Below are 27,761 nucleotides of genomic sequence, written 5' to 3' on the forward strand. Positions count from 1 at the left end.
AGGAAGCCCATGATGTGGTGAATCCATTGGTGGTGCTTGGTGGTTGTTTTGGCAGTGTATGGTGGCTCAAAGAGGAGAAAATGGTGTAAAACCCATTTTGAGAGTGGTGCCATGGAGGGAGAAGGAGGGCACGTGGGGGCTCGTCGGTAGGAGGGAATGATGGCCGGAGGGTAGTGGTCATTTACTGACTAGAGGTGGAGAATGTATTCTTACCCATTTCGACTGGTGGAGCTGTGGGAGGAGAGAGAGAGAGAGTATGGCTTGGCCGATGGGAGGAAGTATTGGCCGGCATGTGGGAAGTGATCGGTGGCTGGAGGTGAGACCATCGATGGTCGGAGGTGGCTAGGCTGGAGGTGCAACCCGCGCGGTGTAGAAGACGTAATGCACGTCAGCCATGAAAAAGAAAGAGAGGAGAGAGAAGAAGAAAATGAGAAAGGAAAAAGTGAAGGGAAAAGGGTAGGGTCTGGGTATTTAATCTCAGTCCTATGCTTCAGGATTCTCAAAATGATCTAACGATGAGTTTAAACACTGATTTGAAAACACTTAAGTGTTTTATTTAAAATAAAACACATAGATAAAATATTGAGAGGAATTAAGATAGAAGATTATTTTATAAAATAATATTTCTTCATCATTATTTAAAATGATAAAGTATCGTTAATTACTCAAAAACGATAAAATCATTTAAATTAAATAAGAGTTTTCAACTTAAGTTAAGCCTCTTAATATTTTAAAACAACTAAAATATTCAATATAAGTAATTATCCACAATTATAATATTTTTAGAGCTCATTAAAATATTATAATTGTGTTACTTTAAAAAACAAGCTTATCTAATAATACTGGAAATATCTTCTATAGATATTTCCAAAATATTTAAAATATCCGTAAGCTTTAAAATAGCTATCTTACTTTGAAATCCGCTAGATTACTTTTGGAACATGCCATCGAGGTACAGCACTTAGGATAAGGCTCAGCACGTAGATCGAATCTCAGCATGTAGAGTGAGGCTCAACACGTAGACAGAAGTTCGACACATAGATCGAGACTTAGCATGTAGATCGAAGCTTGACACTTAGAATGAGGCTCATACGTAAAGAAGAAGAAGGAAGGAGTGGATATTACAACTATGACTAAGCATTGTCTAGCCCCTGCTAATAGAGGGGCCACAAAATCGGTACAATAGCGTTACTGTATCATCCGAGCCTGTTGTCGCCCAGCAACAACCTAGGAGACGTCACTCAGTATATTCCGCTCATGAGTGACCAAAGGAGCTCCACCGAGATAATCTCTCGTCTCGACTTTGGGTCGTGATACACAGGCACCCAAAAATACTTTTAACACGTGAACCCTAGTTTCAAATATCCACATGAACTTGTATGCACTTATGCGAAAACCCAGTTTTCATTTCCAACACATGAACATGCGTGCAATTATATAATGTATAACACGAAACAAATATCCAACAACCAACAAATTCCAACATCAACCAATCATACAAATAACTCTGTCCTCCAATCCATTTGACCCCCAACTCCTCAAACTCAGTCTGGTACAACCAACCAACTCACAGTAAAATAAGTGTTAGCGTAAAAATATAATTAAATCTCAAAAGTTCTTTGAAAAAAAACTTACAGCGCTTTAAAGGCAATATTTCAAAAAGATCGCGCTCTCGATTTAACTCCCAAAAACTACCTTCAAAATAAACAGCCAAAAATTATAATTTTTGGGACTAAAATGGGTTTCGAAAACAAGGGGACTTGGAGTAATATTTTTGGGAAACAAAGGATTGATTTACTAGGATAAAATCAAAATGTTGTGGTTGGAAGATAAGGTTCACGGCATAGGAAAATAACAAAGAAAAATGCAAAGTGAAGATCATAGTTTGGGCTAAACAGGGCACTGAAAAAGGAGCTAAAATAAGGTTCGATTTTGAGGCCAAAACACCCAAAAATATGCAAGAGTTTCCCCACAATCTAGCACACAAAATACTTGGGAAAGAAAAGAGGAAAATGGAGCTTCAAGCTTCACGTTTGGAGGCAAAACAGAGCAAAAAATCGGGGGCCAAAACTGGTAGTGATTCAAGGGGGAAAATAAGAGAAAAGCAAGGGTTTCTACACCACAATAACAAGAAATACATAAGAAATGAAGAAGAGGGAATAGGCGCACAAAAGCTTTGGCCAAACTTGCAACAATGGAGAGAAACCCATGAAATAAAAATGCAGCAAAGGAGAAGAGAGGGGCTTCATTTTACAGCCAAAAAAAGGAAAAAAAAAAAGAAACAAATGCAAGATAGAATAAATGCAAGCTAACCCAAAGAAGATGGTGGAAGGAAAGGCGGCACAAGAGAGGAAGAATGAGTCGTTCGGTTGCAAGGAAAGAAGAACTAAAATGTAGAAGAGAAAGGAAGTGGATGGCACAGGAAACAGGGGAGAAGAAAAGAGAAGAAGCCTTAAGGGCACACGGCCAAAAATGATGCCGTTTAAGTTAAATTAAAGGGTTGGGTTTCAAGAGTAATGGGTTGGGCCTAGAATTGAATGGGGTGGGCCCAAAAATGAAGGGAAATAAACAATAGAAAGAGCCCAATCAGAAATAAGGATCTAAGAAATAAAAATGCACAATAAAATAAATAAAAGACAATTAAAAACCACTACAACTCAACATTAATAAATTAAAATATTTAATGCCCAACAATAGAATATTTAACTAGAGTCATTTAAATGCAAAACAATAATTAATAACAAGAAAACATATTAAAATAAATTGTACAACTCAAAAATCATAAAATAATTCCAACAAAGAATACATTAAATTTAAAACAAGAGAGCCAAAACTACAATTAATAAAATAATCTTTCAATAAAAATACACGCGAATATGGGGTATTACAGAAAGTGTGAAAAGTGTTATTGTACCACCACTTTGCCAATAAAGATGCTACCTTTGTAGTTGTAAAGGGGTGTTACAATGGCATAAAGTGAAAGTATTTCGACAATCTAACACATACCACCATGACAACTGGTAGACTTTTCAAATAGGCAATCCATCTACAAAGTCCATAAATAAATTTGTCCAAATCTGTTGAGGCAAAGTGAGGGCTGTAGTAGCCCTCATGGTATACATTCTCCACCTTATTCCTCTGATAGGTCTCACATTCTCTAATATATTGCTTCACCTCCCTTTTTAATCCTGGTAATAAAAGTCACTTCTAGCCCGCTGTAATGATTTATGTATTCCAAAGTGACCTATAGATGGATTAGCATGGATATGATGCAAAATTTTGACTTTTTAGTTAAGGCAATCTAGAACATATATTCTTCACCTCCTAAACAAAAGACCATGTTTAAGAGTAAGAAAGATGTGAAAGATAAGCCAGTTTGCTACAAACTAAATTGCTTGCCATTGTGCTAACTAATCTTCAAGATAACCCTTGTTCAATTTTTCCAACCAAATTGCGGTTGGAAATGATATAGCCGTGAGTAGCACAGAATCATTTGAAATATTCCTTCTTGATAAGATATCAACCACTATGTTCTCTTCACCTTTTTTATACTCGATAATTCATTCCTCAATAGCTTCAAGATCCACTTCTGCTAAGCTGTTAACCCAATCTTTTGCTCTAACAGACATGTTAAATTGTTGTGATAAGTTCTAATGACAAATGCACTCTTGAGTAGTTAAGGTCTACACTTTTTCATAACTATCATCATGATCAATAATTCTTTTCCGTAAGTGGATAACAATAAGCTTTTACACGTAAGAGGTTGACTGGGAAAGGCTATTAGTTTCTTATTTTGAATCAAAACAACACCCACCCCAAAGCCACAAACATCACATTATATAACAAATTTCTGTGTGAAGTTTGGAACGATAACATAGGAACATTAGTCACAGCTTGTTTCAATTGCTCAAATGAATCTATAACTTATGAGGACCATTGAAATGCATCCCTTTTTAATAAATTTGTCAAGGGAGCAACTATCTGACCATGGCCTCTAATAAACTTCCTATAATAACCTGTCATCCCTAAAAAACCTTTTTAAAGTGTTAACATTTTTAGGAACTAGCCAGTTTATCATGGAATCAAGATTCTTTGGATCAACTCTCACCCCATGCCTAGAAATCAAGTGTCCCAAGTACTAGATCTCAACACATGTAAAATGACACTTTGATTTCTTTGTAGACAACTGATTTTTCTCCAATGTCTTGAAAACATAAACAAGCTGTTGTAGATAAGATTTTAGATCCTGGATATAAACATGTATAACAGTGAAAAATAGTATTACAAACATGCTCCAAAATGGCTTGAGCACATCTTTCATGAGGGCTTGAAATCTTAAGGGTGCATTAGTGAGTCAAAATGGCATGAAAAGGAACACATAATGCCACTCATTAGTTTGGAGGATGTTTTATATATGTTATTAGTTCTTGAACAGATTTGAAGATAACCTGGTGTCAAATCTAATTTAGCAAAACAACTCATCTAGCAACTCATCCACGATAGGTATGGGATACTTATCTTTAATAGTAGTCTAATTCAACACCCTATAATCAATACACATTCTCCATGATTTATTTGACTTCTATACTAACAAAATTGGAGAAGGAACTTGGGTTTGGCCAGGGCTAATTACACTAGATTTCAACAACTCAGCGACAATCTTCTCAATTTCTACTTTCTAATAATAGGGATACCTATAAGGCCTGACACTAACTAGGAAAGACTCCTAAATAAATATCTCGTGATCTTGAGATTTTTGGGTTGGCAAACCATTAGGCTCATCAAAAACCTTACTATATTTCTATAATAACTATGAAACTTCAGAGCTTTTAATAGGCCCTAATCAATTATTTGTAGAAGACAATAGTTGCAACTACAACCCTTTAGATCCCACTTTGGAAATTCTTCAAATCTCTATATCATCAACTAATTCAGTGGTAGTGGAAATGAGACCCTTGAGGCAAACTGACTTTTGTTCATAAGAAAAGTTCCGTTTTTAATTCTACAAAGTCCCAAAGTAAGGGACCTAATGACGAAAGTCACTCTACTCCATGAATTACATCACAACTTCCCTAATTCAATGTGAAAAAATCAACTGTAAATATAGAGCCTTGCATGTGTGCCCCAACAAATGTAGACTTGCCCTTACTACTCAATAGATCACATTAGCTACCCTCACCTAAATAGGGTGGTCCATCTACAAAGCCATATTATATAGAGCTACCACTGCAGTATCTTCAAAATATTGAGTAATACCACTGTGAATCAGAATGACAACCTTTTTCTTATTAATATCACCCACAACCCTCATTGTCTTAGGGTTCGGAGTCGCAACAATGGCTTACAATGAAATGGAGGTAACGTTTCCACATTTTCCAACCACATTGAGGGCATTATCAAATACTGGCTCCGTATCCATTACCACTTCAGTATTAGAACTTATAAAAATCTGCATGCCCTCCATCAAATACATTCCTGGTTTCACACATCAATGGCCTTGACACCACTTATCATTGTAAAAATAGCATAGCTCTTTCTTTCTTCTTTCTTGCATTTCGCCTTCATGTACCTTTGATAAGGTAACTTTGTAGTAGGCAAAAATTTACTTGTACCCAGAACTGATCGCATAAGAACATTTTTAGACCCTCCCCATTAAGAACTCTTCTGATGTAAAGCTGCATTATTTTTCTCCAAGATTTCCTTGTACTCCAAATATATTTCTTTTGGACTTTCCCTCTATTTCTCACCATTGCTTTAGATACAAGGTAAATTCTTTTTTCATAAACTTGAAGTATTTGTTTGGGTATGCATGGTTCCGTCTATTTCAAATTCGGTTTGATGGATGCGTATGATGGGTGCCAAGCGCTGCCCCACTCTTAGTAATGTCGCCTAATCGAACATTCTTTGGGCATATTTTCGACAACTTTCCTTTTCTTTTCTTCCTAAAATTGAATTTCTGATCTGTTCTCTGACAAGCAGCTTGAGATGCCTTAATTGTGTCATTAAAAATAAATATTGCTTTCCCTTTTCCTCCAGTTAATATTCCAGATTGACTTCTTATAATATATTTATAAGAGTTCGACGAGGTTCAAAAAGTATATTTACCTGACTAGCTAATAACTACTGAATTATTAAAAAAACCTACTGAAGTATTAAGTAGTATGCCCTTATAAAAAATAAACTCGAAGATGCAAATATTTTTTATCCCGTCTGTGGCTATGGTAGAATAATAATTGTGACAAATACAAATAGAAAGTGTGGACTAATTTTATGTTTCTCTTATAGTATATTGTGGTACTTTTCATATTGTTAATGAATAAATTAATCACACAACAGGCTAGAACGAGAGAAAGAATCATCCCTGACCCACGATAATGAATAGGCTCTGAAGCCCACAGTGGCAGTTTGGGGAGTCGGTACGGTACCCGTACGTAAATCCACAATAGTAAATAGTAAATAAATAGAAGAAATATAAATAGAGAATGAGACATACAAATTTACGTAGTTTGTCATAAGCCTATATTCATGAGTCATTTGGAGGGCAGATTTACTATGATGAGTTCATACTAATCTGTTGACAGAAGCATTCAAGCCACTACAGCAAAGAGGATTTATGGCATTCGCCCAAACCCGTGTTTTCATCCATTGGTGTGTGTCTATACTAGTCATGCATGTACTCGTACTTCGCAATTACGTGTGAAGAAATTTCGGAGAAAAATCAGAAGATCAATAAATTGTGATCATGAGCGATATAAATGAGTAGTTACCGTACGTTGTGCATTTGATTGTCATCGTGTTCTGCTAAAATTGACTCACAAATCATGCGCAAGTGCATGAGGAATTCATCTGTGCATACATAACGTCACATATATTAAGTATATTTATTATTTATTTCTTTTCTATGCATAATCTGTTTGTAATATTTCTTACCAGGGAGTAACAAACGAATTAAGTCAACGAAGGCGCTATATATCAAATACTTAAAAGAGCATCTCAAAATTATGAAGATCACAAAGATAATTGCAAGGAGTGATCAGTTAGGCATGAGTAAACGAGGACCCCACTCTGTTCCATCTGCATCATCTCCTCAACCAGAATATTATTGGGATGCATCCGAATCATTAAATGCGTTGAGCTCGATCGAGGAGGAATCTGAAAATGAGTCTAATCATGATGACATTGATGAGAGTAAGTACTTTTTCTTTCTCTCTAGCTCGCCCACATGTGCAAATGTAATTAACACGCGAATAAATTGCATTCGTTCACAAAGAGAAAAACGACATAAATAACTGGATACACACTAATAGAATGAAATATTCTGTGAATTCTCAACACACTTTCATTACAATAACAAGGGTATTTATACAAATATTCTGTACAATATTCTAGAATCAGAAAGGAATAAAATCAGTTATAAAACTTGAGACAAAAAACAGAATATACAATTCTATACAATGCCTACGGTGCCTCTGCAGTTTTTGTATTTGCTGCATCAATATCTTCTATATTAATACGCCCCCTCGAGTCTAAGGGCGTGTCAGCAACATTGAGACTCGTCTTCAGCTTACAAAATCTGTCAGTTACCAAGGGTTTGGTAAGTATGTCCGCTAGTTGATCTTTGGAGCTGATGAAGGAGATGTTGAGTGTTTTGGCAGAAATGCGGTCTCTAACAAAATGAAAGTCAATATCCATGTGCTTTGTCCTTGAGTGTTAGACAGGATTGACAGTCAAGTAAGTGGCCGCAATATTGTCACACCATAGCGTTGGAGCTTGACTGAGTGGGAGGCCAAGTTCAGAAATAAGAGTTTGGAGCCATATGAGTTCAGTAGCTGCTGAAGCTACAAATTTGTACTTAGCTTCGGTACTTGACCTTGCAACTGCTCTTTGCTTCTTTGAGCTCCAAGAAATGAGATGTTTACCCAAGAAAGTACAAAAACCACCCGTAGATTTTCTATCATTAGGGCATCCAGCCCAATCCGCATCTGAGTAAGCGTGTAATTTAAAGGAGGATTGAGAAGAGAAGAACAGACCCTGGTTGATTGTTGCTTTTAAGTAATGCAATATGCGTTTCACTGCAACCCAATGTGGCACTTTTGGTGTGTGCATGAATTGACACACCTTATTGATAGCATAAGATATATCGGGTCTGGTGAGGGACAAGTATTGTAGCCCTCCAACAATACTTCTAAATAGAGTAGCATCCTCAAAAGTTGGTGAGTCAAATTTGGACAACTTAAGATTTACTGCCATGGGTGAGGTAACAGGCTTGGCATGTAACATTTTACTCCTAGTGAAGAGATCCTTAATGTATTTTGTCTGAGAGATTAATAGACCAGTGCTCAAATGATTTATTTCTACACCAAGAAAGTATGATAGAGCACCTAAATCTTTAACTGGGAATGCCAAGCTCAGGTTTGAAATAAACATATCAATGGCAGAGTCTTTAGAAGCCGTGATTATAAAATCATCAACATAAACAAGGACATATATACGTAGATTATCCTGACTAAGCACAAAGAATGAGGCATCAACCTGAGATGCCCAAAAACCATAATTAAGTAGCCATGAACTTAATTGGGCAAACCATGCCCGTGGAGCTTGTTTCAAGCCATATATCGCTTTTCGCAATTTACAAATATATTGAGGATATTGAGAATCAATAAATCCTTGAGGCTGATGCATATATACCTGATCAGTAAGGGTTCCATGTAGGAACGCATTTTGTATACCAATCTGGTGCAAGGGCCATCCACGAGCAACAACAACTAAGAGGATCAACTGAATAGTTGGTGCCTTGACTATAGGATTGAAGGTCTCGTGGAAATCAAGTCCAGACTGTTGATGGTACCCTTTAGCAACAAGTCGTGCCTTCCGTCGCTCAATAGACCCATCGACATGTAATTTTGTGCAATAAATCCATTTGCAAACAAGTACATTAAAGGATAGGTTAGGAGGAACGATGGTCCATGTTTTATTTTTTAAAAGGGCTTGATATTCCTAGGTCATGGCATCCTGTCATTCGGGGCATTTGGAGGCAATGGTATAGCTATTGGGTGTCTCAAGAACCACTATGGTAGCAAGACAGTGCCTAGAGGGATAAGGCACAGTGTCATCCATTCAAATACGAGGTCGGGATGAATTTGTTTGAGCTCTTGTGATGATGGGTTATTGGGGAGGTATGAGAAGGGGAAGTGCAGGAGATGTTCGGGATGAAGAAGGAGGGATTTCAGGTTGAGAAGACGAAGAAGAAGTTGGTAAATTGTGGGTCGGTGGTATGAGAGGGGAAATAGCAGGTGATGTTCGGGATGAGGAATTAGGGATTTCAGGTTGAGAAGACGAAGGGGAAATGGGGGAAATGTGCGTTAGTGGGCTGTGAGATGAGAGTGGTCTACGGGTTGGGCCTGGGCCTAAGAGAGAGGACTGTGAATGTAAAATGGGTAGGTTGGCATATGAAGATTGCTATTTGGACAAACACGTGGCCGAGTAGTTGAGTATGGAAATTTATCTTCATGTAATATGACGTCACGGGAGAAGTATAGCCGATTTGTTTTTAAGTCGAAGCTTTTGTATCTTTATTAATTGAGCTATACCCAAGAAAGAGACATGATGTAGAACGAAAATTTAATTTGTGTTAATTGTAAGGACGTAAGTTGGGAAAGCACTCACACCCAAACACTTTTTAGAAAATTATAGTCGGGATCATGCTTGTATACTTTGAAGAATGGTGTTTGATTGTCAATTGTTAGTGAAAGTAAGAGATTAATGAGATAGACTGCCGTATCAAACGCATCAGCCCAATAAGAGAAAGAAAGAGAAGCTTGGGCTAAAAGGGCAAGCCTAGTCTCAACTATATGCCTGTGTTTTCGTTCCACAAGTCCATTTTGTTGATGGGTATGTGGACATGAAAACCTATGATGAATCTCGAGTTTTTGACACATTGATGTGAGTGATTGAAATTCACCACCACCATCAGTTTGAAGAGTGATGAGTTTTGTATTTAAGAGGCGTTCAACAACAGGTAAAAAAATTGGAAAAGACCTTAAGAACATCATATTTGAACTTTAATGGATAAAACCAAGTAAACCGAGTGTATTGATCTACAAAAGAGACATAATACTTGTAGCCTTGTCTAGAAACAAAATGGGCTGGGCCCCAAACATCAGCACAAACTAGATCTAGAGGCTTATTTCAGTGGGCCGAATGAGAAATAAACGGCTGTTGATGGTTTTTGGCTAAAGGACACTCGGGGCACTGGAACTTGGAAACATTGAGAGGAACTTTCAAGCAGCTGGTGCGCAGGATATGTGAGAGAGTGGAGTGATGGGGATGGCCTAGTCTTCGGTGCCATTGAGTGACAGAAGCTTTTTCACCTATGTTGACTGATGGAGAAGGGCGGATGGAGGAGAGGTTGGACGTCGAAGGGAAGGCATAGAGGCCGTTACGGATTGGCCCTGTGAGGAGGATCGTCCCCATCGATGTGTCCTTCACAGAGAAGAAAGAGTCATGAAATTCGAAAAAGCATGAGTTATCCTTGCAAAATTTTGAAACAGAGATGAGATTTTGGGTAATTTTAGGAACATGAAGAAGATTTTTAAGAAGAAATGAGGGAGAGGAAGAAGATGAAGAAGAAGGAGATAAGAAGGATTCACCCGTATTCTGAATGCAAAGACCTATATCGTCTCCTACAAGGATCTGTTTATTACCACAATAATGTTCGGAGGCAAGGTTCAGATTGTTGAGGTTGTGGGTTATATGGTGGGTTGCTCCCGAATCAGGATACTAGGTTGGATCTGTGATGGGGCTAGGCTGGGTGAAATTTGCTAAGAAGGAAGGAGGCGCACTGAATTGATAGCTATGATCAAAACGGTGCCTGCATTGTAGGGCTACATGGCCTGCTTTTTGACATACTTGGCAGGTGGGGCAGTGATTATTTTGTGATGTCAAGGGGTTTGGTTGAGTAGCTGGAGAAAAACTGCGACCTCCTTTGTTTGGGTAATTGACTCTGCCTCTCCCATTTCTACCATTGCGACCACCTGGAGATTGAAGATGTCCTCGCCCACTAGTGTGTACAACATTGATAGAGGGTTGCAAAGAGATAGAGCTCCGTGTATTGTGACCAAGCCTATTTTCATGGACAAGAAGCGACTGAAATTGTTCATGAGAAGAAATGGGTTCTACCCGTGTTGTTATAAAGGTGATGAATGAATCATATGTATCACCAAGACCAGTGAGTAGATATGTAACAAAATCATAATCGGATAGGGGAGTGCCAGAGGCAGTAAGCATGTCAGCAAGAGCTCTAACTTTACCAAAATAATCTGTGATGCTTACATCACCTCGAGTTAGATTAGCAAGTTGAAATTTAACTTGAAACCATTTGGCTTGAGAGTGAGAAGCAAACAGAGAGGAGAGGGATTGCTAAAGATCACGAGATGTTTGAGAGGAAAGAACATGTCCAAGAATTGAGTATGAGAGATATGAGAAGAGTATACTGAGTACCAGTTGGTCATTTCTTTTCCGGGAGGCATAAGCCTTATTAGGTTGAGAGTCAACCTGAGCAGGAGGTGGTTATAGTGAGCCATCAATGTATTGATAGAGGTCCTGACCTCTTAGATAGGCTGAGATCTGCACATTCTATAATGGATAATTTTCATTGGTAAGCTTGGTGGTGACTAAATGTGAGAAGTTTGGAGATGGAAGGGGGGGAGAAGTAGCCATGGATCAGAGGACTGTTAGTCGTGAGCTTACTGATACCATAATAGAATGAAATATTATGTGAATTCTCAACACACTTTCATTACAATAACAAGGGTATTTATACATATATTCTGTACAATATTCTAGAATCAGAAAGGAATAAAATCAGTTATAAAACTTGAGACAAAAAACAGAATATATAATTCTATACAATGCCTACGGTGCCTCTACAGTTGTTGTATTTGGTGCATCAATATCTTCTATATTAATACACAGAAACTAATTTGTTTCCAGACAGTATATTCTTAAATGTTCCGGCTTCTTAATTAGAATCTAAACGGCATTGAAATATCAACAAACTAAATATTGTGATTACTTATGCACGAAAAAAAATATATATACAGGGACAAGAAGATTTCATTTCCTCGACACTTCTGTTTGTCTCTACCAAGCTGCCCTAAAAGGTGATTGGTCAGCTGCTAAGGAGGTACTTGATAAATATCCAAAAGCTGCTACATATTCCATAACAAGACAGAAGGATACAGTTCTTCACATCGCGGCTGCAGCAGAGAGCACTGATTTTGTAAAAGAATTGGTAAAGCGGATGAATCCAAGCGACTTAGAAATAAAAAATAGAAGTAATAATACAGCCATTTGCTACGCTGCTGCATCGGGAATCGTGGCAATTGCGGAGGAGATGGTGAATAAGAACAATCAACTGCCGCAGATTCGTGTTAGTATCGAATCAGTCACGCCTCTTTACATGGCAGCTTTGCACGGACGTAGAAACATGGTGTCTTATCTGTACTCTGTCACTCCTTTTGAAGATTTGACTCCTCCTGAACGCATTGATATCCTTGTCGTCTGTATTTCCACTGATTTGTATGGTATGTACGAACTCCGCCCTTCTTGATCTCATTTTATTATTTTATTAATTACTTATACTTATAAATTACTTCTTGATCTCATTTTATTGCAGTGTTACATATATTTATAATTTTATTTATATTTTTATTTATAAAATTCATGTTGTTAATTTTTTTATAAAATTTAAATTTTAAATTTCAAATTTTACAATTTTTAACATATCAATAATCGACATATAGAGAAATAAATTTTTTGTAAGTTTTCCTTAAATATATTTATCATTTTCTTTAATATTATTATGAGCAATACTACGTACAGTCCTTATTTGGAGACTGCAATGCAGGCATAGATAATTTTATCTTTAAAATTTTTTAAAATTACTAAAATATCCATTTTAAAATAATTTTTTTCTCTTTTAATAAATGGTCTGTACGTGCAATCCCCATTTGATGATTGAAAATAGAATTTATCTATTATTATTATTGTTGTTGTTGTTGTGAGTTTTGTGACAAATAATTTACAATGCAGCCGTTACATTTGTTTGATGTTATTATTGTAATTGATCCAACTTGACTTAATCGTCGGATCGAATTACCGTACAAAACTTATATCATGCTCAATTTTCAAAATGACTAACATTAATTAATAATGTTATTGACCATATAGGGAATTTGTTCTTAATTATCCATGGGCCAACCTAGCCTAATTAACCTGCGTCGACTGTGATCAATTCAACTTTAATTTACTGCTGCATCATGGACAGATATAGCATTGAAAATTCTGAAAAGAGATCCAGAATTAGCAACAATGAAGAATGCATATGGGAAGATAGCATTGCAAGAGCTAGCCAAAAAACCTGATGCAATCGGCAGCAGAAGTCAGCTATCCATATGGGAAAGATGCTTAAACTTCTGTTAGTTTGCTGCCTACCCAATTTTCTTTAGTACTGGCATGCACGTTTATATATATATATAAGAGGGATCTTACTTATCATTCTACACAACATACCTTACATATTTTATATATTTTACTATGATTTTTTCTTTTTATTATTTATTTTATTTTATTTTATTTTTATTAAACTAATTAAGTTATTCTATTTATCATCCAAGTAATGTTACGTATAGTTGTAGAGTGCGTAAGTATATTGTAGTCGTTTTGAAAAAAAATAATCTACAATTAAAAAATTAATTTCTTTTTATATGGGTCTCATATTTATTTATTTTTTTCAAAATGATTGCATAAAGTTTGCGTACTCACTACTGTAACTATCATTTCTCTTATCATGATTCATACACTACATATTTGTTATAGAAAAAATAAGCTAAAAAATAATAATTTTGTTTTTATATAGATAATGAGTAGATGAATTCAATTAATTTAAAAAGAATGAACTTAAAAAAAAGTCTAAAAAAAATTGAAAAACAAAAATATGGTGTTTAGATTTATTTTATTTATTTATTTTTGTTTCTGGCCATATTATACGCACGACATTTCTCAACAAAGAGACTTGCTAGATAAGGATACCCATTCATAAAATAACCAAATAATAATTAAAGCCACCGATATAGTTCCTTTTTTTTTTTAAAGAAAAGGATAAATTTTATTAATTGTCAAATCAAACGACTTACAATCAGGATGAATAATAAATTCAACCACATCAGGCTCTAACTCTAAAGAACCCTTAGCAAGATCATGAGCAAAAACATTGCCGCCTCTTTTAACAAAATCAACCCGCCAATTACCAATGTTTGACAGTAGAGTCTTAGTATCATTAAGTAACATACCAACTCGATCAACTCTGTACCCTTGCTGCTGAAGCCTAAGAACAATTTGTTGTGAATCACCTTCCAGGATGATTGAATTCACTCCCAATTCAGTTGCCAAAACTGCTGCAAATAAAGCTCCCTGAGATTCTGCTAGAAGAGGATCAAACAAGCTAGGCTTTGAGAACTTCTTGGTGGCTAAAACCCGACCCTCATGATTTCTAGCAACAAGACCATAACCTACTCTTCCCTTAGATTCAGATAATGCAGCATCCCAATTTATCTTGACTTGACCAGGAGTAGGAGGGATCCAACTCACCTTAGGTGGAACTGAAACACTGGATGAAGATTTAGAGCCAAGAATAACAGAATGGAACTGATTGATCAATTCCCTAGCCTTCCTTACAAGTACAGAAGGATGCTCAAATCCTCCCTCAAAGATAAACTTGTTTCTCCTGTACTATATATTCCTTGCTGTAACTAGTTGAAGCCACCCACTTAAACAACTCTCTGAAAATACCAGGCCTAATAGAACATTTACTGATCACACTAGGACCTTGGCTCCACACATCCCTCGCAGAAGAACAATCCCACAGGGCATGAGTAACTGTTTCTTCTTCCCTTAAACAGATAGGACAAAGAGGAGATTTAGTGATCTTTTTCTTGAAAAGGTTGAGATTGGTTGGTAAAGATTCGAGGCATGCTCTCCAAAGAAAGACTTTTGTAGCATTGGGAATACTGAGCTTCCAGCATGAAGTCCACTCTAGAGGCAGAGAGAGCCTTGAGGAAGTTTGTCCTTTAGGCCTGTCATTAAGCTCCATTTGTAGGTGATAAACACTCTTAACTGAAAAAGATCCATCCTTAGTACCCAACCAGATCAATCTGTCTCCCGAGCCAACAGAGCTTATAGGAACTTTAGATACAACAGTAGCTTCATCTTCATTAAAAACTACAGCTACCAGCTCCTTCTTCCATTGTTTGGATTCAGCATCTATAAGGTCAGCCACCTTAGCAGATTCTGATAAGCATCTTATAGGAGACTGAACCCTGTGGCTAGTAGGGGTTGGAAACCACCTATGCTTCCAAATCAATGTGTCTGCACCATTACCAATCCTCCAAAAAGACCCTTTTTCCACTAAATTCCTAGCAGCACATATACTCCTCCATAGGAAAGAAGGCCTCGATCCCACCTTAGCATCAAGAAAACCAGAAGATGGAAAATACTTCCTTTCCAAAACTTGAGATGCCAGAGAATCAGGGTGTTGTAGGATTCTCCATCCTTGTTTGGCCAATAAAGCCAAATTAAAGCTTTCCAGGTCCCTGAAACCTAAACCTCCAATAGCCTTAGCTTTTCCCATTTGTTGCCAAGAAACCCAGTGAATTCTATGCTCCTGCTGTTGCTGGCCCCACCAAAACCGATGCATGACTCTGTTGATCTCTTTAAGAAGGACTTTTGGTAGTTTAAAGACCCCCATGCAGTAGGTAGGAAGAGCTTGTATCACAGCTTTTAAGAGGATCTCCTTCCCTGCCAAGGACAACAACTTGGTTTTCCATTGACTAACCCGAGACCTTACTCTGTCCAACAACCCTTTAAAAGCTTGGAACCTTGACTTGCCAACAAGGGCAAGCAAGCCCAAATATTTTCCATAACAAGAGGTGGATTTAAGACCAACCATCTCCAAAATATACTCCTTAGTCAACCTCTTAGTGTTTTTGCTGAAGAAAATAGAGGTTTTATCTGTGTTGAGTTTCTGACCTGAAGCCCTTTCATAAATATTGAGCATTTCAAGGATTTTAGCCCACTCCATGGCATTAGCTCGACAAAACAACAAGCTGTCATCAGCAAAAGAGAGATGATTGATACTAAAACTACCCCTGCTTATAAGAAAGCCATGAATCTGTTTGACTGACTCGGCATGGTGCAAAAGAGAGCTAAGTACCTCGGCCACAATAATGAATAGATAAGGGGACAAAGGGTCCCCTTGTCTTATGCCCCTTGAAGGATTGAACCAGCCTTGGGGAGAACCATTGATAAGGAGAGAGTAAGAAACAGATTCCACACACTGCATCACCAACCTTATCCATCTTGAATTGAACCCCAACTTGCTCATAGCTTCAGCCAAGAACCTCCATTCCACTCTATCATAGGCCTTGCTCATGTCCAATTTCAAAGCCATATATCCCTGATTGCCCTTCCCTTTCATGTTCATAGAATGCAAGGTTTCAAAAGCCACAATAACATTATCAAGAATCAATCTCCCAAGCACAAAAGCACTTTGAGTAGGGGAGATGATTCGAGGCAGAATAAGTTTGAGTCTGTTGGCAAGAACCTTTGAGATTACTTTGTAAAGAACATTGCATAAAGAAATAGGTCTGAAATCAGAGACAGTTTGTGGCTTTTTAATCTTAGGAATGAGCACAATATATGTCTCATTGATACTCCCCACCTCTCCTGAAAAATTAAGGACCTCAAGCACAGCTTTGGTTAGGTCCTCTCCCACTGTATCCCAATGTTTCTGGTAAGACACTGCTGAGAAACCATCTGGGCCAGGAGACCCCAGAGGGTTCATTTGAAATAAAGCTGTATATACTTCTTCTTTTGTAAACTCTTTCGATAGCATGCAGTTCATGTCCTCATCCACCTTGTTCTCCACCTTTGTCAAGCAAGCTGCAATATTAACAGGGTTAGAAGAAGAAAACAGTTTCTGATAGTGCAAGCAGAAAGTTTCAGCAATGTCTTCATCCCTACACACCACTCCACCATCCTCCCTTGTAATACTCCTTATCTCATTGACTTTTCTCCTCTAGTTTGCACTGTGATGAAAAAATTTGGTATTTCTATCCCCATCTTTGAGCCATATCTGTTTAGCCCTTTGCTTCCACTTCAAATTTTCCTCCTCTAATAACTTGTCAACCTCTACTTGAACTTGCTTCACAGCCACTGTATGATCTCCAACATTGTGGTTTTGGAGCTTAGAAAGTTGCTTTAGCTTGTAATTCACTTCTTTTCTATGCTTGCAGACCGTGTTCTTATTCCATGACAGCAAAGAATCCTTACATCTGTTCAAATTCTGTTGAATCTTCTGCAAGTAAGAACCCTGCCTATTATGCTGGTGAAACCAGCTATTTTGAATGATACCCCTGCAATCTTCCCTTTGGTCCCAGCTAGCTTCATATCTGAACAGTTTTCTTCTCCCTCCTTCAAAAATCTTCCTCTCAGCCCTACTACTCATGGAAAATAAAAGTGGGCAATGGTCAGAGGACTGTGCTGTCAATACAAGGACCTTAGACTCACTGAATTTCCTAGTCCAAGCCATGTTTCCAAGGGCACGGTCTAGCCTCTCCTTAGTAAAATGATGCCCCTCTCTATTGTTACACCATGTGAACTTAGACCCTTCACAGCCCAGATCACTCAGCCCACAATCATCCACCGCTGCTCTAAATTTTTCCATTTGTTGGTATGGCCTGATATTAGACCCTTGCTTCTCATGTTGAAGCAGAAGCTCATTAAAGTCCCCAAAACACAGCCATGCTCTATTTTCTGGAGGCTTTAACATCCTCATCAGTTGCCAGCTACCTTCTCTTTGAGCAGTTAAAGGGTTCCCATAAAAACCTGTGAATAATAAAACCTCATTATCTTCTACCCTCTTCAAAGTTACTGAGATGTGATGCTGGGAGAAGGACTCCAAAAGAAAATCATCAGAGCTATCCCATAAGAGAGCCAGCCCCCCACTTAGACCTCTACTACCTACCACAAAACTAGAATCAAAACCCAAAGAAGTCCTGACGGCTTCCACTCTCTCCCTTCCACACTTAGTTCCCATCAAGAAAACTAACTTGGGCCACTTTTTCTTCACCCACATGTGAAGCTCCATAACTGTACGAGGGTTCCCAAGCCCTCTACAGTTCCAACTAAGGCCTATCATTGCTGTTGGTGGAGCTGCATTGCAACCTCCACCAACTTAGCTTCATTGCTATTAAGTGTCACTTCCTTTTCACCCTTGTTTTTCTTCAAAACACTGCTTGACTCTGAAGTTAAGACAGCTTTGCTTCTCTTTAGACCTGACTTAGGCTCCACCTCAGTAATTACCAGGTCCCTATTAACACCTCTTGCCCTTCTCTTCCACGTGGGTCCTTTTGGCTTGGTCTTGGAGGTGGAGCCACGTGGCAAAGAATCAGTTGTAGGAGTAGGATTCCTATGACCCTCGATTGAATTGGAAAGGACTTCAGGTTGAGAGACACTTACCATATCAGGCTTGGCTTTAACAACTTTCATTAGGCAATCAAATTCCCCCTTAATTGTAGCCTTGGGTTCATAAAAGGAAAGAGAGCCCTCATTCTGAACTGTCAGCACCTCCACCTCATCTGAATTACTATCCAAGACCTTCTCCTTAGAAGTACCAGAAAGGCAATTATTCTGCATAGCTGTATTAGAGCCGCAGAAAAGCATGTCCTGAAATTCAGCACTCTCCTTTTGGTCACTTTCCATTCCAGGCTCAACTACCTTATGCACCTTCTTACCATAAGGTAAGTCCTTCTCTTCAGCCTTAACATTCTCCTTGTTTTCCTCCTTGCCAAATGTGGCTGCACCACCAACTCCTCCCTGTGCATCAGCTTGCTGCCACCTTGGGTGGCGGTTCTGACTATCTCTTCCCCCATACTTTTGGCCATCAAAAATGTTGGTGATCATGGGTTGTGCACGAAGCCAGGGACCATATTGCTAAGATGTTACACTATCTCCTTGATGTTCCATCCTCTACCTTGAGCAATTCCTACCCTTATGAAACAAAACCCCACAATTGAAACAAAAGTTCTGAAACCTTTCATATTTGAAGGAAATCCAATATTGGTGTTCCTCAAATTGCAACCATTTTCCTCTGAACAAGGGCTTATGTAGGTCCACTGCAACTCTAACTCGAAGGCATCTCCCCCATGTCAAGCCATCAGACTCAGACTCCACACACCAAATTTTAATTTTATTTTTTTTCTTTTACCAAATATTTTATATATGGATAATTCATAGAATAATTTAATTAATTTAAGAAGAATCAATCCAAAAAAAATTTTAAAAAAAATTTGAAAGAAAAAGGTGTTGTGTGAGCTCATGTGTAGCAAAGCTCATATATATGTATAAATATATAGATATATATATATATATATGTATAAATATATATATAGATATATATTTATATATAATGTATATATGGCTGCAATAGGCTTATAAAGTTGTATAGGTCAAGAAACCTTCCGAAGCTCAATGGAGTAATTATGCCATCTCCAATATCAGGTCTCTTCTTAGTGTAATGTATCCATGCAGGGTTTCCATCTTTTTTGTTTATAAAATCAATACTTGTTTTCAATGAGGTGACGGTTGATTTTTTTTTTTCCCCTAATCCCAGGGCCGTTCAAAGGGATCTATAATAAAGCTTTGATGCGCGCAATAGCCCATCAATTGGTTGATCTACTCTGGGTAAACGTTCGACAATTGCCAGAGAAAGACTTCTCAGACATGGTTCAAAACCATTCGTCTTTCCTTTTTGATGCTGCAATATCAGGGAATGTTGAGTTTCTAATTATACTTATACGATCATATCCTGATCTCATATGGAGTTTAGATGAGAAAAAAAGAAGTATATTTCACTTTGCTATTATATATCGGCAAGAGAGTGTATTTAGTCTAATATATGAGCTAGGTGCCATCAAGGGTATCATCGCCCTCTATACTGACAATCACCATAACAATATGTTGCACTTAGCTGCAGAAATAGCTCCTCCAGACCGACTAAATATCATATCAGGGGCAGCACTTAAATTGCAACGAGAGCTATTGTGGTTTAAGGTTCAGATCTATTTGATTTACTTATTCTATTTATTCTGGCTATTTATTTCACTTTAAATTACTTGTCAACTACTTAAGACTTGAATTAATATTACAGGAGATAGAAAAGATTGTTCAGCCTTCATACAGAAAGAAGAAGAATATAGATGAAAACAACAAAACTTTATATACACCATGGGAATTATTTACGAAGACACATAAGAATTTGCAGAAACAAGGTGAAAAGTGGATGAAGGACACTGCAAACTATGGCATGCTTGTGGCGACACTGATTGCGACTGTAGTTTTCGCTGCAGCCTTCACTGTACCAGGTGGCAACCATCAAGAACAAGGCACTCCAATTTTATTAAGTGGCAAATGGTTTATGGCGTTCTTCATATCAGATGCAATTGCATTGGTCTCCTCATCGACATCGATATTAACATTCTTGTCAATCCTCACATCACGTTATGCAGAAAAGGATTTCCTGTACTCATTACCTGCAAGGTTGTTGCTTGGACTTGCAACACTTTTCATCTCTATAGCAAGCATGGTGATAGCTTTCAGCGCTACCTGCTTTCTGGTATACGACAGTGAAATCACAAGTGTTCCAATTATTATAACAAGTTTGGCTGCCATTCCAGTTACATTGTTTTTAACTTTACATTATAGACTTTGGTTGGATATATTCCGCTCAACATATGTTTATAGGTTTCTTTTCCGACCACATGAACGTAGAGTTTTCTAGGAAGAATTCAACTAGGCAATTGACTGGTAGAAAATCTAAAATGATAGACAAAAGAAAAGGAAGGGAAATTGTTAAAGCAAATCAAGTGATTTTCAACTAGCTAGATGTATTACTTTGCATTGTAAATTGATTATATTGATTATAAATTGTACTTTGCATTCCCAAATCCACAGTTTGATGGCAGTGAAACTGCCATTTAGAAAGAACTTCCATTTGTCAAGCTGTAATGTGCCCATCCTCTGTATGCCTCCTTTTGTTATATCTATTACTTTGCAAGCACATGCTCGACTTACATATCCTTAATTTTGTGAAAATTTGCATGCTATTCTGATCTAATAAGGTTTTATATACTAGGGTATGGGTTACACATTTGAGTAGTATCTGTGTGATCTCAAGAGTTCCGCTCTGAAGTTTTTCCACCACACGATTGGTGTAAACTATGCTCTATATATATAGCCTCTCTTTTTATATCTTGAGTCTGTATCTTATCAGTTGTAACAAATGTATTTAAGTAAGCTCTATAAATACAAATAAAAGTCCACCTATTCAATACGGGCCTTGAGACAAATATTCAACTTTCATTCATTTTCTTATAATGGTATTAGATCAGCAGAAATCTTAAGTTCGAACTTTGACTCTACGCCAAACTTTCTTTCATTAATGGGTAATACTAGATGCAATCCTATAGTAAGCAAGACCTACGTATTACATTTGAAAAAAGTAAAAGTGAAGTCCTCCATTAAAAAAAGCGATGTTTTGATGTGGGTCCTAGATTTACACACTCTTGTCAAAGGGAGTGTGCGGAGCATTCTCATTGTAGAACAACAAATATTATTTTTCTATTTAAATATTTTATAGGTAATTAGGTCTACTTATTGAAGAATAGTCTGACTTATACGTGAAGAGAAGTGTTAAGATATCATTTAAATTAATTAAGTTTACCTTAATTTAATATCTTGATCACTATCTCCTCCTGGCCTGCCATTCAATCCATCGTCACCAATCTAGAATCTTACTTGGTCATCAGAGACCTCATGGAGATGCAATATTTCTTGGGTGTTAAATTGTTCACTATCCCAAACCCTACCCAAGCCCTCAGGAAAGATTGGCTAGCCCATTGACAAAACAACACCTTTCATATCCATCATAAACCCTAAATTTCCTTTCCTTTTTCCTTTCCCCCATTCTCTCTCTCCCCTCCTTGTCATCTTCCCCTTCCCTCTCCTATGTCCAACATCTCATACCTCTACCCATACTATAACTAGCCTGCTGGCTAGGCCCTACTACCCCTGACCACCGCCCTCCTCCACAAACCAAGGTTGAAGCCTATTACGCCCATGAGGGCCTATTAGAACGATGCTACTAAACTTATTACATAAATAAACATATAATAAACAATGTCATTCTTATTAATCAAATAGGCACCATAACACTTCAGAGTTTAACAAATGTAACTGCCACTTCCTTCCTTTCTTCCGCCTTGCCACTGTCGTGTTGTCTGTTTCCATCTTCTTCAGCTCCATTCTAGACCGACTCTCCCATAGACTCTCTCTCTCTCTCTCTCTCTCTCTCTCTCTCTCTCTCTCTCTCTCTCTCTCTCTCCCTACGTTTTTATTTTGTGGCTGAGTGTCTTTGTGGAAGTGTTGGCATTTTGTATGGTTTTCTAGTATAATTCTTATTTGTTGTCCATTTTTTTAGTCTATTGCATAAGTGTTGTTGTGAATTTCCTAATTTAACTATAGTTGTTTTTGAGTTATGTTGTTGGGCTTTTTCCCTCATACGTATTGTTTTTATGTCATAAAGGATTGTTGGAATTTTCACTTTTGCACTAGTTTGCAATTTATAAATGTGGGCTAGAAATGCCCACCCTTACCCTAAATCACAACTTGTAAGTACTTACAATTTTATTTACACTTTTACTTACAAAACTCATTTTGTTAGTTTTATTTTAAAATTATTCAAATTTTGAATTTCAAATTTCATGATTTTCAATATATCAATAATTAAAATGTAGAGAAATAAGTTTTTATAAGTTTTCCTTAAATACATTTAGCATTTTCCTTAAATACTATTATTATTGTTGTTGTTGTGAGTTTTGTGGCAAATAATTTACAATGCGGCCGTTACGTTTGTTTGATGTCTTTATTGTAATTGATCAACTTGACTTAATCGTCGGTCGATTAACATTAATTATATCATGCTCAGTTTTCAAAATGACTAACATTAATTAATAATGTTATTGACCATGGGCCAATTACCTAGCCTAATTAACCTGATCCGTCGACTGTGATCAATTCAATTTTACTGCTGCTTCATGGACAGATATAGCATTGAAAATTCTGAAAAGAGATCCAGAATTAGCAACAATGAAGAATGCATATGGGAAGTCTGGGAAGATAGCATTGCAAGAGCTGGCCAAAAAACCTGATGCAATCGGCAGCAAAAGTCAGCTATCCATCTGGGAATGAAAGATGCTTAAACTTCTGCTGCCAACCCAATTTTCTTTAGTACTGGCACGCACGTGTATATATATATATAAAAGACAGATTATATTCATCATTCCACACCACACACTTTACATATTTTACATATTTAATCAAGATTTTTTTATTTTTATTGTTTTTATTTTATTTTATTCTTGTTAAACTAATTGAATTGTTCTATTTATCATGATCTGAGTAATAATACGTATAATTGTAGAATGCATAAGTACCGTACAGTCACTTTAAAAAAGAGTGCAGTTTATTATTAAAAAATTAATTTTTTTTTATATAGATCCTGTATTTATTCATTTTTTTAAAGTGATTACATAGCATTTATGTACTCACGACTATAACTAACATTTTTCTTATTATTCATACATTACATATTTATTATAAAATAAATAAAAAATTAAAATTAAAATAACTATGATGTGCGGTGCGTGATGATGATAGATGGAATTTTCCTATGTATAAATGATTTACCAACTAGTTGACTTTTGTTTCGACGGGACAACTAATCGATTTAAGTAGGCTAATTAAATATTTGATGACATTTTTACTGAAATGTCCTTAATTAGTTGGGAATCATGAGAAACTAGCTACTAGTCTTACTCGATCGCATCTAGTACTACTTCCTAAACTATGGGAAATTTTGATAAGATAAATGATTTCCTTTTCCATATATCTCATTCTGTTGTAAGAATTAATTGTAAGCTTTCATAGTTTTTTTAAATTTTTTGATTGCACACCATACTTTTCTTATTTTTATTTTTTTATTAATAATGAGTAGATAAATTCAATTAGTTTAAGAAAAATGAACTCAAAACAAATTCTAAAAAACTAATAAAAAAATAAAAATGCAATGTGTGGGATTATGTTTAGAATTTTTTTATTTATTTTATTTTATATTTTTATTTTTTTTCGGGCCATATATTTTTGATAGAGTACCCTCATCAACATAGAGTTTGGAACAACCAATCAACCGGAAAAATATTATTCGCGCGACATTTCTCAACAAGGAGACTTGCTAGATGAGGATACCCATTTAGGGGTGGGCAGTGGGGCCCCGTTACCCGCTGCCCCGCCCCGTTCGCCCCGCCCCCGCATAGGGCGGGGCGGGGCATCCGCACCGTCAGGGCCGGGGCGGGGCCCCCCGGCCCGTATGGTGTAACCCCAGCTGAGGCGGGGGACGGGGACGGACCCCCCCCGGTCCGTTTTTCCCCCGCCCCGTTCTTCTCCACGATGGCACTGTTCATCCCTGAAATTCTCAGCTGGCCTCCACCCTTTTCCCCTTGTCCCATCGGCATGAGCTGTACCATCTCCACAGTATGACAGCCTCCCGATATTAGCACTAAAGGATCTGAATCCCCTTGTCCCGTCGACAAGCTCTGACTCCCCAAGTGCACTGCATCGTTTTCCCCTCCCGTCGGCAGTTTCCACGGCGTCTGTTGAAAGGCCGACAGGTTCTGATCAGTCGCCATAGGTGGACCACCACTCGGAGGTGGAGGGAGCACCACCACAGGTTCTGGAGCAGGGTCTGCCGATAACAACTGGGTGAGCGGATCAACTTCGACGTCATATCTGGCCTCGGATTTGTTGCCTTCCGCTTCCGGTGACTTCGTCGGCGCCGTCTGATGGTCGGACGGCCCTTGCTGCCGTCGCTGAGAGGTTTCTGGGTCGGGTACGTGCCCTTTGTACCCGGGCACCGGGGGGCCGGATGGATTGCCCCCCCACCCCGTACCCCGTCATGCGGGACGGGGTACCCCGCCCCCGCACACCGGGGCCGGGGGATGGAGGGAATTTTCCCCATCCGCCCCATGCGGGGGCGGGGGGCGGGGGGGGGGGGGGGGGGGGCTACCCCGCACCATATGGTGCGGGTAGCACCCCTATACCCATTCATAAAATAGCCAATTAATAATTAAAGCCACCGATACAGTTCCTTCATTGAGCAGGCAGGTGATGTTTTTTTTCATATATATATAATTCTAAACATAAGCTCACATACCACATTTTATTTTTATTTTTCTTCTTTTACCAAATATTTGATATATGGATAATTAGTAGAATAATTTAATTAATTTAAGAAGAATCAATCCAATTTTTAAAAATAAAATAAAATAAAATAAATGTGGTGTGTGAGCCTATGTCTAGCAAAGCTCATATATATGTATAAATATAATAATGTATATATGGCTGCAATAGGCTTATAAAGTTGTATAGGTTAAGAAACCTTTCGAAGCTGATCAGTGAAGTAATTATGCCATCTCAATATCATAGCTTTGAACCAAATCAGAAAAAAATTTTATATTATATTTTTCTTATTTAAAATTGAAAAACAGAAACATAATAGCAAAACAGAAAAATAAAATGCATGTCCAAGACTAATGCAATAATATAAAGAATGCAAAAATATGCAAGTACTCATATTAATTAATGTGACATGACATCTTCTTTGACCACCCACTTTGCTTTAAATTTTGGTTTATTCTTTTCATCAACACCACTTTGTATGATCTTTTCTTTATTTTGAAAGTAAAAATCTGCTAGTTCACCAAGTTTGAGACTTAAAAAGTTGATTTGTTGACTAATATCACAAACTTAATTCTCTATACTCTTTATTTTCCTTTTTAGATTTCCTGCACCTCCATTTTTCTTCACTTTATTCAAGTTAAAGCAATTTGGCGTTATATGACTAACAACACCACAATAATGACAAGTGGGAATAAATTTACCATAAAGATTTTTTGAATAAATTGGCTTAGCTTCAGCATGATTTTAAAAACTCTTACCTTGACTTCCTTTAACAAAAACAATACCTTTGGAAGTTGTGGCAGCGGATGATAAGACCATTTTTTCTTTCCCCTTTGAAGTCGTGTACCGTAGGCCAGTTCTATCACTACTCATCTTTTGAACACTTAACATCTCTTATAATTTTTGTGTTGCTTTTTTTCTTGAACCTTTTCCAATTTTTTTTCTAGTGCAATTTTTTGATCTCTTAATCTTGCTATTTCAATATCAGAAATTTTTAATACCTCAGAAAAGTTATTTTTCTCACTCTCCATATTAGTGAATTTTTTGTACAGCTTCTTGTTGAGTTTCTTTAATTTGATCACTTCTTTACACACATCATTGTAAGCTTCCTGTAAACTCAATTATTGATCAACATTAACAAGTGATACATCCGAATGACTGTAATCACAACCACTTTCAGTTTTTGTTAGTGTAATTTCAGGAAAATCATTCACAATAGTAGAGAAAGCCATAAAAGTTTTTTCACCATCAGAAGACGAGTTTGAACTTTCAGAATTTGAACTATCGCTAAGTGTGACATTCAATACTTTTCCTTTATTTTTCTTGAAATTTGGACACTCAATTCTTATATGACCATACCCAAAACATTCATGACACTGTATCTTATCCTTTTTCTCAATTTTTTCTTTCTTCCAATTTTCAAATTTGTTTTTCTTAACAAAAATATTTTTTCCTCGTTTTTGTTTACCACTTGCCTTTTGATTAAACATAAATTTTCTGAATTTTCTTGCAAGTAGAGCTATCTCCTCATCATTTAAGTTTTCTTCATCAGAAAAATCCTCATGATTTTCTTCTATAGTTTTTAAGGCAATGGACTTGCCTTTTCTTACTTGAGGAAGCGAAGATTCATACGTTTGTAAAGAACTTACCAGCTCTTCTACCCTTATTGCATCAAGATCTTTGTTTTCTTCAGTAGCAGTAACTTTGGTTCGAAATCTTTCAGGTAAAGACCTTAAAATCTTCCTCACAATCCTTGAATCCTCCACCTTCTAGCTGAGAGATTAAACCTGGAATTTACAATATCATTCAGTTTAGCATAAAAATCATTAAAATTTTTATCTTCCAACATTTTAATGTCTTCAAACTTTGAGGTTAGCATCTGCAATTTTGAATTTTTTACTATTCTTGTGCTTTCATGTGTAACCTTCAAAATATCCCAAGCTTCTTTAGCAATCTCACACATGAAGATTCTTTTAAATTCTTCGAGGGATACAGCCATGACAAATAGCGTTAAGTCCTTTGCTATTCAAATTGCAATTGCTGATTTCATCTTTTGTCCAAGCATCTATAGATGTCTCGAGTTTAGTCCATCTTCGTTCAGCCGAATGCCATATACGTTCATCCAAGGACTTAAGAAAAGCCCTCATACGAACTTTCCAATAAGCATAGTTTTTCCCATCGAAATGTGGTGGAACATATAATGACATCGACATGATTTACAAGCGCACGGATCACACTCGAATGAATGAACCACGCTCTGATGCCAATTGAAATTCCCAACGTACCCCTGTAAAATTACGAAATTGTCTACCAATTTTCTTGAACAAATTGGTTAGATCTCAATAATATGA

The 27,761-nt window shown here is 37.2% G+C and overlaps 1 protein-coding gene across 1 annotated transcript in view; it reads left to right on the plus strand.

The window, feature by feature from the left end:
- Nucleotides 1–20,990, plus strand: part of LOC122278312 (ankyrin repeat-containing protein ITN1-like) — a 41,295-nt gene extending 20,305 nt beyond the window's left edge. Inside the window, exons 4-8 of the mRNA XM_043088501.1 lie at nt 6,934–7,188; nt 12,102–12,584; nt 13,328–13,477; nt 19,730–20,169; nt 20,267–20,990. Coding sequence (XP_042944435.1) covers nt 7,002–7,188; nt 12,102–12,584; nt 13,328–13,477; nt 19,730–20,169; nt 20,267–20,896 — 1,890 coding nt within the window. The 5' untranslated portion in view covers nt 6,934–7,001 and the 3' untranslated portion in view covers nt 20,897–20,990. The remainder of the gene's footprint in view (nt 1–6,933; nt 7,189–12,101; nt 12,585–13,327; nt 13,478–19,729; nt 20,170–20,266) is intronic.
- The last annotated feature ends 6,771 nt before the right edge of the window (nt 20,991–27,761 follow it).

This window comes from Carya illinoinensis, chromosome 10 (genome assembly GCF_018687715.1).
Source record: "Carya illinoinensis cultivar Pawnee chromosome 10, C.illinoinensisPawnee_v1, whole genome shotgun sequence".
Lineage (NCBI taxonomy): Eukaryota > Viridiplantae > Streptophyta > Magnoliopsida > Fagales > Juglandaceae > Carya > Carya illinoinensis.